The sequence below is a fragment of the Narcine bancroftii genome, chromosome 2 (assembly GCF_036971445.1).
Source record: "Narcine bancroftii isolate sNarBan1 chromosome 2, sNarBan1.hap1, whole genome shotgun sequence".
NCBI lineage: Eukaryota > Metazoa > Chordata > Chondrichthyes > Torpediniformes > Narcinidae > Narcine > Narcine bancroftii.
The window spans coordinates 34,597,572-34,611,524 of record NC_091470.1 but is presented as its reverse complement, the minus strand read 5'-3'; the positions used below and the strand labels follow the sequence as shown (position 1 = coordinate 34,611,524).

Sequence of the window (13,953 nt, the reverse complement as noted above, 5' to 3'; positions counted from 1 at the left end):
TGTCTAACAGGTAAAATCTTTTCTTGAGTAGAGAGTTTATTTCAGGAGCTGTTGGAAATGTGAAATACATGGTCTGCCCAAAGGAGCTGATGCAATGTAACTAGGGTCTCAATGCTAGTGATATTGGCCTGGGAAAGATAGTAACATTAGTCCTTCCAGTGAATTTGGAAGATTTTGCAGAGACAGTTGTTGAAATTTTTCCACTGCCATGAGGAGTCAGTTGTAGATAATCCAGGAGTATCTAGGAAGGCAGAGATTCCCACTGCCTGATCTGAAGATTTGACTTTTAAACACTTTCTTTCCTCAGTCAGCCAAGGGCTTTGCTGGTAAATGGAAGGCAATAGTGAATTTCATCGTTGATATCTGTATTCACTGAGAATCATGAAGGAGTCCATGTTTTCCATGGCCTCACTGTGAACATTTACTGTGGAAGTGGATAACTTGACAGTGGACATTTGTCTTGCAGATACTGAGTGTAAAGCTCATGCACTTTATGCGTTAGTTAACAAGATAACTTGGAGCTTGGCTATCTAACATACTTATCATTGCAAGTAAGGAATTAATTTCGAGGCAGTGAATTTTTGCAGTGATTCAAAGCCACAGCTTCTTAAATTTAAGACGATTTTGAGCTGCTGACCTGCAGATATTTGTGAAAAAAGTATATCACAAGTTACAATATACAATGCTGATATTTCAGTTAATAATTTTGACATTTGACAATAAAAATTCCAATGTTATTAAAAACTCAAAGTCAAGAAATAACTAGATGTGTCCAAGAAAAATTAGTTGCTTAATCATTTGCCCGTTTATATCCTTTTACTCAAATGAAAGTGGCAGAGCAAATAAGAAAGATATCAAGTGAAAGGGATTAGATTTTGACAAAGAGATAAATATTCAACCATCTTCCATTAATTGAAAGTTGTGGAATACAGCCAACATGAAGTACTGTATCACTTGATTTAATACTCTGGAAAACAACACTGCACTGCAGCAAATACATCTGCAGTTGCTCTGTAAGGGCTGCTCACTCATTGCAGACATTAGGTGTACTACATCATCAATTAGCATACATCTGCCATGCCAGAGACCAGAAATATATCCCTTCAGAGCTTTGCAGTTAACATTTTGATTGCTGATCAACCATCTTTTTTATTAAATGACTTGACATCACTTTTTTATTGATTTCCTTTTTGTTCTCTCTGTATTGCCCAGTCAGTTTGTTTACATTCATTATCTTTTTTCATGTTTTATGCTGTGTTCAATTTATTTTTTTGTACAACCAATTAGTGGTAATTCTGCCGGCCTGCAGGAAAAAAGGAATCTCAGGGTTGCATGTGAGGTCTTGTGTGTACGCTGACAATAAATCAGAAATCTATTGCACTAGGAAAGTAAAATGAAGGTGGCGCTTAAGTCAGGAACATCCAATGCATCTAATTAAGCCAAGACAATCACTGCAGCACAACGTCAGGCTAACATTTGGTGGTGGGCAAAGCAAGCACTGAGTGATGACTAACTCTATGCCAAAAACCAAAACCACCCCAAGAGTACTACAACTACTGGGGAATTAGGAATGCTGCAACGTGCTTTGTGTCAAATCCATTTCTTGGGCAGAATGACTTGATGGGACCCTATTTACTCAGCTTTGGATATCAGGTGGTAGCCAACATCTCCAGAACAGCTAAATGGGTGAAATACCATCACCAAAATGCAAAAGAATCATATTAGGTACAGGAATGTCTGATCACTGAAATATGTACCTGAGCATATACATATGTTATTGTACATATGTACATACTGTACATATTTTATTTTATTTACTTGAGACAAGCGAAAGAAAGATAAAAATAGTAAAGTGATTAAAGAAAATAGTCCAATACATGTCTTCCAAATTGTATAATTCCAAATTAGACTTTCTAATTATTCTGCTGCGCTTTACATGTGTTGCTCGGACTACAGCATCCCTGCCAATCTAAAACTCCCTTTAGAATCATCTTCCTTGGTTTTAAAAAGCCAGCATATTTGTCATTCTCCCTTAACTAAGCACAGTCTGCTGGAGGCACTCAGTACATCAAACAGCATCAGTGGAAGAAAAAGAATGGTCAACCCATCTCTAGCCAATTGTGTTTAGCTGCAGTCTCCTGTGTCTCGCTCTTCCTTCTTAATTTCTATTTAGAATGCAATAGTCTTGAAATGGTCAACTTGAAGCAATAGAGGAGAAAAATGGATGTAATTCCCTGCAAGTAACAACAGAAGTTCAAGAAACTCATGGAATTGGGCTCTATATGACCATAAGATACAGGAGCAGAAGTAGGCTAATCGACCCATTGCATTCACTCTGTTATTCCATCCTGAGCAGATCCATTCTCCCATTCAGCCCCACTTCCCTGCTTTCTCCCCATGGCCTTTGATACCCTGAATATTCAGATGCCCATTGATCTCTGCTTTAAATACACCCAACGATCTGGCCTCCACAGCTGCAACTTCCAGAGGTTCACCACTCCCTGGCTAAATAAATTCCTCCGCATCAGTTTTAAAAGGGCACCCTTTGATTCTGAAATTGTGCCCTCTTGTTCTTGACACCCCATCTATTGGAAATAATTGTGCCACATCTACCCTGTCCAGGCTTTTCAACCTTCAAAATGTTTCTATGAGATTCCACCACCCCCACCTCCCACCACCCTCATTCTTCTTCATCTTCAACAATCTGCAGCAGGAAATAGGGAGGAAATATTTAACTGCTCCCTAGGGAAGGTGAGGACTGATGGGGGGGGGGGGGCATATGGAGACTGGAAACTGTTACCAGTGGTGAGATGTACAACTGGAAACCATGAGTTGAAGAGCATTGAAAGACTAGATGAAAGCAGTGAGGTGGGAAGAAAGGTAGGGATTGAGGGTAAGGCATAAAGGTGAAGAGAAATCAGAACCAAGAAAGATGGGGAAGAAAGGAGCCACCCAGTGAGGTGGGAGGAGTGGTTCCTGAGAATTTTGGGTAGGGGTGGGGAAAGAACGAGAAGTGCGACTGAATTGGAGGATCAGATAGAAAAGAGTGGAGCTGTTTAAGATTGGAGTTTGGGTCAGCTGGAAGGGATGGGAAAGGTTTGAAGGATGCCAAGACACACACACCTCTAAAGTTGTGCAAAGAAATTTAGTGGACAGGTTAATAATCTCGACACAATGGAATAATTTGGAATTTGCGCACCGTAACCTCAGGACTGCAATAATATGTCAAGTAATTTCCATGAAGGTTAGGCTGCAGATAACATGCTGCAGAGGGCAGCAACAAATTGATGCTAGGCTGTAAATGGATCCTGAGGGAAGATGCAATTATATAAAAATTAAGATAAATAATATATTTAGATATTTAATTAAATTATAGACTGAAGCAATGGTAAATTTCTGTATCTCATACTGAGCATTGATAGAAACTCATGGGGTAACTGTCATCTTGTGTCATATAATAGTCAGCCTACAGGGATACAAAAAGGAAAACTATTGATTAATCAAAACTACATTGAATTCTCTCATAACAATTAAACCAATTTAGCAAAGGAAAAGAATTACTACCTTTTGTTGATTCATCCTCAATGGGTTGTTTAAACACGGTGATGTCTTTAAAAGTGCATAAAAATAAAACCACCTTGTCATATTCATTTCTTATGGGTGCAATTTGCATGTAGAACCAAAGTGGAGTTCCTGCCAATAGAAAAAAATAAACACACACATGTTGAAAAATGCCCTTAAATGAAAGAAAGTCAAAACATGTTCTACACAAGTGCATTAAAAACAAGTTTGATCTGAATGAATAATTGGTTTTTACAGAAATTGCATCACATTGTACATCCCAATGAGATGCAAGTCTAACCATAAGAGTGGCAGAGAGGGTCACTGAAGTCTCCCTCCCATCCCATCAATGTGATCTACTGGGATCATTGTCTGAGGATGGCGTGCAAAATTATTGAGGACCCCTTCCACGCCACACACAGCATCTCTGAGCTGCTCCCTCGGAATATCAGAGCCAGGATCACCAGGCTGAGGAACAGCTTGTTCCTAACCGCAGTGAGAATGCTGAACAACCAAAGGAACTACTCACACTAACCATCCAAGAGTCTCATGTCCATTAAACAATATTTATTTATTTTACATATGAATACTTGTACTGCAGGTGTATTGTTTGTCTGTATGAGTGTTGTGTCTAGTTGTGTGTCTGTGTGTTTTGTACCAAGGACCAGAGAACACTCTTCCATCAGCTTTTATTTGTACAAGTACACGATCCTTTATGCGGACATCTAGAATCTGGAAAGTTCCAAAATCTGTCAAGTGGGGAGAGAGGCGGCAGTGCGAGTCGGGCAGGTGAGGGGGGGGGGGGGGAAGACCGGCAGGGCAACTGGAAAGGGGTGGGGGTGGATACGGCAGCACAATTCGGCAGTGCGAGTCGGGTGGCTCAAGTCAGGTGGGCGAGGGGGGTGGGGGGAGACAGCAGGGCAACTGGAAGGGGGTGGGGGTGGATACGGCAGCACAATTCGGGTGGGCTTAAATCTGGCTTTCCAAAATCCGGAAAAATCCAAAATTCGGAACACACTATCCCCCAAGGGTTCCAGATAAAGAATCGTGTACCTGTACAATCAAATGGCAATAAACTTGACTTGTCTTAACAATGACTATTAACTAATTCCACAATCAAAGATCCCTCTTTACCTTAAAGTATTTCCTTAAAGTCTAATTTATAACCCTTAGTCTAATCCATTCTGGTCTCTTCCACCACAGGTCCATTCTCTTGCATCTTTTTATTTGTGAAGCAACTTGGAGAATATCAGCATACCTGCCTAATGGCACTTTGTTGTTGTAAACACTAATAAGTTTTTTTTAAGGCCTCAATCCTTCCAAGTGAAGCAACATTTTACTTGTGAATCTGCAGGGATCATCTACTGCATCCAGTGGTCCCACTATGGTCTCTTCCACAAAATGCAACAGATGAAAGAGCATATTGGAGCTGTTGCTGTCTGGAAGAGAGCTCGCTGTTGTAAGGGGTCATGTGGTTTTGCAAGCAGAGAGAGTCAAACAGGCGCTCTCAGAGAGAGAGAGAGAGATATCAATCAAGTTTATAACAATTCTCTCCCCAAGGATGCTCACTCCCTTGATTTTATTTTAGATCAAGTAGCTATTGTATCATTCTTGTGTCATCATGCCTCAATTTAAGCAAGGGTCAAAAATCTCTCTTAATCTGGTTACCCACTTTACTGCAAAAGTGCACATATACGTTATGGATCTGACTGTGAATATTTCCTGGAGTTATGATTCCAAATAAAGGAATTCCCTGCCTTCAGCTGAACTCTGATACATGCAGTTAATTAACAGTGAACGTTATACACGAGAACTATTGAAGAGAGGGCAAACACGAACGGCCGGAATCTGGCTCTTTCATGTAAAACTGTACTTTCACCACAGACAATTTGCATTTTTGCTGGGTGACGGGTGAAGCTCTCAACTGTGATTGAAAAAGATAAAAAGCTCTGGTCACTTTCTATGGCTGACGAGAGCATTCCCAAGACCAAGAATATTTCGGCTATTGTCAGAGCATAAAATAAAGGAAATCTGCGATAATTTCAAGAGACTTTATGGGGTGGAAAATTATCCAGCTTTATTTTGTGTAACAAGTACTTGTTTCTCAAGAAAGAAGATTATTTGGTAATCCAGTGCACCTATTTCACTCTCCGAAACTGAAGTTAAAGTACGCAAAGAAAAGCTGACAATCTGAATCTGCAAGGATTTATTGCAGAAATGATTGAAAGGCAGAAGTAAAAGATGAATTTATACTATTCACCGTGTGAATAAACAATTTATAAGAGGAATAGAATAATAAAAAGCACACTGGTTTGTTTCAGAAGATTCAATGCTTAAATATATGACCAGAACACAGACAACTGTAACTATAAGAACTGCCAGTTCAGTTTGTTTTTAGCGATTTTCACTCCCAGGTGTAAAACTGTCAGATTTCAGCATGAGGTAAATTATTGATTATTGTGATGCCCAAGAAACTTGTCATTTTTGTTCATTTTGGAAACAATGACTTGTTTGGTTGGACATCATTTATTTTGATGACAAAGCGCTAGATAGAAGGAGTGAATGTTCGCATTCTCTGAAACACTCCTGCAGCAGGGAGTTAAGTCATGATATGCTAAACACTGCACAAGACCATTTATTATGGATGTAATATCTGATAGGACATTGGTGAGACTTTTATTGGAGAAAAATTCTTATATTGATTGGATTCTTTCAGTTCAACAGAAGTACAGTAGAAGTCTGAAAATCCAGACTGCTCAGGGATTGAGTTGGTCTGGTTTTCAAAATTTTCTGGATTCTTGGCCAGTACTTCTCAAATTCAAATTAAAGGTGGAATAAAGAAGAGATGAACAGAAATTTGGTAGTTTATTCATTAGCAAATACAGCATGCTTCATTTATCAAAAAAAGGTCAACAAGCATAGAAGCTTGTTGTCGCTGTGCATCTGTGGTGCTTACACGCACACCCACACTGCTAAATTTAAAATGTTTCACAGTTTTCATAAAGCCCGGATTTTTGGGTGGTCCAGATCTCAGGCATCTGGATTTTGGACTCCTACTGAAGAAGAGAAGCAAGTTTGGATACATTGATAGAGATACTATTTTTACTGCAGTTGGTACCGAAGCTCGAGTAATGCAGTCCGGAACGTTCCAGTCAGAAAACAGCCCTATTGCATGCACAGACGAGTACAGACAAACTGTTTTTTTTTGGATTTTCAGGATTCTTGGGCAGTACATCTAAAATTCAAATTTAAGGCGGAATAAAGAAGAGATAAACAGAAATTCTGCTAGTTGATTTATTAGCAAATACAGCATTTATCAAAATGAGCAGTTATAAAGAAAAATAAAGTCAACTCAGTCCCCGAGCAGTCTGGACACTTCAAATGTAATCAGTGTCTCAACCAGGTTAAGAACATCTTCTTCCACATCCAGTATTTTGGAGTTGTGGTGCTTACCCGCACACCCACACTGCTAAATTTAAAATGTTTCGCAGTTTTCGTAAAGCCCGGATTTTTGGGTGGTCCAGATCTCAGGCATCTGGATTTTGGACTCCTACTGAAGAAGAGAAGCAAGTTTGGATACATTGATAGAGATACTATTTTTACTGCAGTTGGTACCGAAGCTCGAGCAATGCAGTCCGGAACGTACTGCATTCTCTGAATTTGAGAATGCTACTGTTGAATATTTTGTTGAGGGGAATACAAATGAGCCTGCATCTCATTTCTAATTTGCTCTAATATTGGCTCTATGACAGGTGCCCACAGAGGAAGGGTAGCCTGGAGGACAGTGTTCCTGAGAGCATCAGGTTCAGGGTATGGAAAGTGGAATCTTTCAATGATAGGAGGTAGGAAATCGGGAATTCCATGGGAGACCAAGTAAAGGCTTGCAAATTCCATTAGCTGTGTGGCATATTACAGCAAATCGGAATAAAAATAAAAACTTTCAATGGAAAGACATTACAAAGTGTGATCAGGTGCACAGAATTAAAACAGCTTAGGAAATTGTCACAAGTAGGAAAACGTTAAGCATACCTTGCAGATAAAGGAAAGGAAGTATAACATTATTGGCTTCTGCAAAGTGGGAATGATTGCCAACGATGTGGATACAGCAGACAATTGAATGATTCCATGGATTCAAGGAAACTTGATGTTTTAATAAGATCAACGCAATGAACTATAATGAGAGTGAGCTCCAATTAGGTCACAAGAAATTAAATACGATGCGTAAACACGCGACTTTTAAGAAACTCCAGAATGTGCTTCATTCACCACTGGGGGCGAACATTACAAATGCTATAGACAGTTTGGTGCTACTGAAAGGCAAAGGCAGTGTCCTCATTTAAAAGGAGATCTGAGGAAATGTTCACTGTGAAAATCCTAGCAATGGTTATCAAGACCAAGCTTTAGGCAGGTATCTTCTTAGATTCAGTGTTGACAGTTACACCATTTTTTAAAAACAGAAATCATCTTCTATTGCTTTTTATCAACAGTACCAGTAAGAGTCTGAAGATGAAATCTAACATTCCAACTTATTACACACATATTCTCCTATAAGGAGCTGGAAGATTGATTGAAGCAGCAGGCGAGATGTTATACACCAGCTTGGTGTGATTAGAACACTGTCTGACCACATGCTGTGGCAAAACCAGGATGTTATTCTAACACCCAGAACTGTTTATTTCACCTCCACAACCTTTTTGCTGCAATTACTAACACACAATGGCAGTGGCATCCTGAAATGAACTGAACCACTTAATAGCGAACAGGAAATATAGGGTCTGAATGAATGTCAATTATGCTGGGTACAGAAAAAATATTCTTTAACGTTTTATTAACATAACTGCAAAAAGATGTTGAAGCTATCATTTAAAGCATGACAAAGTTACAAAAATAATATCAGCTGCCAGTCACCCACCTGTACCTCGAAACCCACTACCATCCTTAACCAGAACACACGCTTGGATGGTCATAGATGGATAAAGCACCAGGTCAGAGACAAAAGGGTGAGGGAGGGAAAATCTCATCACTTCCTTGGGTCTGATTCCAAAGAGAGATTTACACCCTTTGACTAAAGAATTTTCTCTTCATCTCATTCTAAATAATCAATCCCTGATATTGATGCGCTGCCCCCATTCCCTCCTGACCCTTTGTACTGGATTCTCTTGCCAATGAATACAACTACTCACCAGTTGCTTTGTTGTGCTTCATGAGGCTTTTGTACATTTCAATGAGGTGGCCTCATTTTCCTAATCCTTAGAGACCATGCTACTCTCCTCTGCTCAAAAGGCAGCGGCCCCATCCCAGGAAATAATTGAGTAAACTTCTGCTGTGTTTATCATTTTTGAGGTAAGGAGATTAAGGTTGTCGTCAGTTGTTTAGGTTTGGTTTCATTAAAGCCTGACAGAATTGGAGCAAGATTCTAATATTGCAAACTGATTACTATAAAGGCAAGCAAAGCATTTACCATATATTTCGGCATATAAATCGACCGGCAGATAGGTTGACCCCCCCCTCTTTTAGCCTCATTTTAATGGTTTTGTGTTATATCTGGCGGACAAGTCAACCCCCATTTTTCAGGCTGTCCAGGCCTCCCAGGAACAGCCAAAAAATTTTAAAGCAACGCAATTGCAAATAACAAAGCTGTAAATTAAGTACTGCAAGGGAAAACAAAGCGGCCCACGGAGCTGGAGTGGCAACATCGTGCTCCTGACGGGAGGAGGAACTTGGGCCTACCAGACATGAGCGTCGATGGCGACCTCAGGGTCCCAGGTAGGAGTGGTTATGGCGGCACCCAGGGGTGGGGAAGTGTCGGGGAGTGGCGGCACCAGCGCTGGGGAGGTGCTTCCAGCATTGACTTATTCACCAAATCGATAGCAATCTGATTTTCTCGGTGATGTTAAGGTCTCAAAAGTTTATCCAGCTTATTAGTCGACCCCCACCTCCCCCCCCCAACTTTTTGAGATTTGTTTTTAGGATTTCATGACTCAACTTATATGCCAAAATATACAGTATTTGCTACACCTGAATATTAACTGTCATCATTCCTTGTAAAAAAAAACACAAAATAATTCTTGATCTCAATATTTACTAGTTTTCTATTATTCCAGACAGTTATTTCAGGTTTGTCCACATTGTATCTGCTATTATTTCTCTTAGTCCCTTAACCATGATGCTCCCACAGTGTACTCTGCCAGCTAGCTTTTTATTTTCAATAAGCTTGAGCATTTTATATTTATATTGATAATAAATAAATGAGGCCCTTGTGATACCCTCCTGTCCTGCTGTCTTGAAAAAAGATGTTCATTTATATGCTCAGTTTTCTGGTCAATAACCAAACCTTTATGCATGCTGGCATTTAAACCCCCCCCCCTCCCCCCACCATCCCATTAGTTGCAGTTTGGTCACAAAATCCATCCTGAAGAATCCTATATGCTTCACAAGCACAGTTTCCCTTTAAGAGAGAGAAATCATCTAAAACATTTCTAATTAAATTTCTTGCCTTTCTTTTTAAGTACAGCTTTCCCAATGCCCTCAGGGAGCTTTTAATTATTCTTCCATTATATCTTGTAGCCTTTGTCCCTTCATTTCTTTACTCTCTCTGGTTTTGCAATAATTGGAGAAAATTTCAAAGAAAATGTGAATTTAAATGAAATTGGCACTACCTTATTAATATTGACTCAGTGAGATTAAAATAGCTCGTTGTACCACTGATTAAATTTAGATGATGGTGGTTCAATGTGCTGCTCAAAAATAAAATGCAGCTTTCAATTTCCATGGATCTCGGCAATAAAGTGATGGTGACTCGATGCACATTCCCGCTACCACACAGTGGCACAGTTAGTCTGAAAGACTAAACATGAAGTAAGCAAGAAACATGTGCAAAGCTAAATATAAATTTTTAAATTTAAAATTTAAATTAAATTTATAATTTAGATAACAGGCCCTTCTCGCCCATAAGACCGTGCCACCCAAATATCCCAGTTAACCTACATTTTGGAGAAGGAAACTTGAGCACCCAGAGGAAACCCTTGCAGATATGGGGAGAACGTACAATCTCATTACAGACATCACTGGATTCGAACCCAGGTCACTGGCTCTGTGATATTGTTGCACCAACCGCTACGCTAAACATGTCGTGCTGCGAGTGAGATTACAATTAAGTAAAAGGAGGATGGTTAACCCCTGTAAACAGGCACAAAGATCATGGTGCATACTTAGTCCCTGCTTCCAGGTAACACAAGCATAAACACCGACTTATGCAATTGTTGAATGATTGTAGTGTCAGGTATGAACCTCTGTATTCAGTAGCAGGTGACCTGTTATCTTGAGTGTTCAATACTTATGACTAACTCACATTGCTTAAAGCAATGGTTCTCAACCTTTTTATTTCCATTCACATACCACTTTAAGTATTCCCTATGTCATAGGTGCTCTGTGATTAGTAAGGGATTGCTTAAGGTGGTATGTGGGTGGAAAGAAAAACTTTGAAAACCACTGTTTTAATCGTACCTAATTGACTTATTATGTGCATGGTTTCACAACTCCAAAGGAAATGGGCCAATGACCGTTTTTCTCAAGCAAAATATTTCAGTAACAATTGGATCTAGAGCAGTAATTCTAAACCTTCCCTTCCCACTTATATACCACCTTAAACAATCCCTTACCAATCACAGAGCATCGATGACATAGGGATTACTTAAAGTGGTATATGAGTGGAAAGAAAAAGGTTGAGAGCCACTGGCTTAAAGGGAAGAGGTGTAAGGTGAGGGTAAGCAGACAATGGACAACCGTCAATTGTAGATGACACAGCTGGAGGACTGTACACACTATTAGTCCCTTTATTTAAGAATGCATATAATGGCATTGGAATCAATCCAAAATGGGTTAATTCCTGGGGTGATAGGGTTGCTTGTCATAGGTATTTAAAGAAATTAGATCCATATGCCTTAGAGCTTAAAGAATTGGGAATGATGTTATTAAAACATAAAAAAGTTTTAAAGATTTAGAAAAATCATGGGGTGCATAAGATGAGTTGTCATCATCCTTTTGCCAGGATGAGAGAGTTCAAAACTAGAGGGCATAGTCTTTAGATGAGATGAGAATAGTTTAAAGGAGCTCTGGGGGTCAATCAATAACACACAAAGGGTGGGGGTATATGGAATGACCTACCAGATAAGCTGCCGGGAGAGCAAAATTATGACATTTAAAAGACATTTGAACAAATACATGGATAGAGAAGATTTGGAGGGATATGGGCCCAACACAGATAAACAAACTAGTTCAGAGAGGCAAATTGGTCGCCATGGATGAGTTGAACTGAAGGGCCGATTTCTGTATTATGTCGTTCTATGGTTTTAGAAGATCATTAACAAGCATGACAGGGTAGATACCAAGATAGTAGTGAGAGAATCTTGAACTGGGAACAGAGCTGCAATATTGGGGAATGGTGATTTAATGTTGAAGTTTGCAGGAACTTCTCACAGAGGGCAGCTAATCCCTAGAGTTCTCTATCTTGATGGAGGCTCGATGATTTGGAAAAGTTGTGGAATTGAGGGCTATGGGGAACTGGCAAAGCAAAGATTAGTCTGGGGGAAGATCAGTCATGATGGGGCATTGGAGGCTTGCTGAGTCAAGTGGACTTCTCCTGCTCCTAGTTTCTATGTTCCCCAAAAATAGTGAAGAAAAGCCCAACATAGGTCAGAAGTCAGCAGAAATAAGATAGCTGCAGATGTCAAAGGCCAGGTGGCAATCTCTGAGGGCATTAAGGTGGGAACGTGAGATTAATGATGTTGAAAATATTGTTAAGGTCAGTGAATATGTCTTCAAGTGCCATTTCCTGCCATCAGGGTACAGTGGTGGCACAGAAGTTTAAGAAATCTGAATAGACCTGGATTAATAACCCAAAGAACTGAAATCAAATCTCACCATGACAGTGATAGAATTTACATTCAATCAATAAGATGGAATTTGCGTGGACTCAGAAATGATCATCCCAAAGAGTGCCGTTCTGGCATAATAACTCATCTGGGTCCTTACCTGTTTTGGCTTCTATGTGACCCCACTTATAGCCCATTGTAGAGCTCGTCGAAAGAACCAAAGACTTGTTGATCCAAACCAAGGCTTTTATTAGCAAAAGACCGGAGCTCTTCACAGGTGGCCGACCAGTCCGGAATGATCCGACCTGGCTAGGGACACAACCCTTTAAGGCCCAAACAATAGGTGTGGCTTAGCTCTCAGCCAATCGCTGTAAGCACAGTCTAGATACAGTAACTATATACACTATGTACATTGGTGATAGATCTGTACTATCACATTCACCCCTTCTTGGAGAATTGACCCGGGAAAAAAAAAAAACAAAAACGAGGGAGAGAATGAAAAGGAAGGGGTAGGTCAAGGACTGTAGCGGTCAGGGGGTCTGACCATCCGGCGTGACCGCCGTGGTGCCGGGATTGGGGTCGCTGGAGTGGTGTCACCAGCGGGCTCATCGGGTGCGACTGCTCCGTCGCTCAATTCCCCAGTCGTTTTGTCGGCAGGGTGGCCCGAGTCATTGGGGTGCTGTTGGTCCTTCTGTTGCGGCACGGGGCCTGGAGCATAAGGAGTTGGGGGGTTTGCTGGGTCTACCGCGTCCTGAGCTAGGTCCCGCACCGAAACAGTGTCCTCCCGCCCGTCTGGGAACTCCACGTATGCGTAATGTGGGTTCGCGTGGAGTAGAGTCACTCGGTCGACCAAGGGGTCATTCTTTGAGTGCCGGACGTGGCGTCGCAAAAGGACGGGGCCAGGGACGGTGAGCCATGCCGGTACAGTGGTTCCCGATTCGGATTTCCTCGGGAAAAGGAACATCCTTTCGTGGGGGGTGGCATTTGTTGCAGTACATAGGAGGGAGCGGATGGAGTGTAAGGCACTAGTGAGAACCTCCTGCCAGTGAGAGGTGGGGAGACCTTTAGACCGGAGAGCCAGTGTAACCGCTCTCCATATGGTGGCATTCTCCCTCTCGACCTGGCCATTACCGCGTGGGTTATAGCTCGTGGTCCTGCTTGAAGCAATGCCACACTCCAGAAGGTACTGTTGCAGCTCTGCACTCATGAATGAGGACCCCCTATCACTGTGGATGGAATTGGGGTACCCGAAGATGGTGAAAATACTGTGAAGGGCCTGTATCACTGAGGTGGCAGTGGTGTCTGGGCAGGCCACAGCGAATGGGAAGCGGGAGTATTCGTCGATGGCCGTAAGGATGTAGGTATTACGGTTGGTCGACGGTAGGGGTCCCTTAAAGTCTACGCTAAGACGCTCGAAGGGGCGGGTGGCTTTGATGACGTGGGAGTTATCCGGACGGAAGAAGTGGGGCTTGCATTCGGCGCACACCGAACAGGCTCGGGTCATGGAGCGGATCTCCTC

At 41.3% G+C, this 13,953-nt stretch overlaps 1 protein-coding gene across 2 annotated transcripts in view; it reads right to left on the bottom strand.

Moving 5' to 3' along the window:
* kcnh5b (potassium voltage-gated channel, subfamily H (eag-related), member 5b) overlaps nucleotides 1–13,953 on the bottom strand; it is a 329,625-nt gene that overhangs the window by 225,965 nt on the left and 89,707 nt on the right. For both annotated transcript variants that reach the window (XM_069916256.1, XM_069916255.1), the window contains one exon: nucleotides 3,565–3,693. In XM_069916256.1, the coding sequence (XP_069772357.1) occupies nucleotides 3,565–3,693 (129 nt within the window). The remainder of the gene's footprint in view (nucleotides 1–3,564; nucleotides 3,694–13,953) is intronic.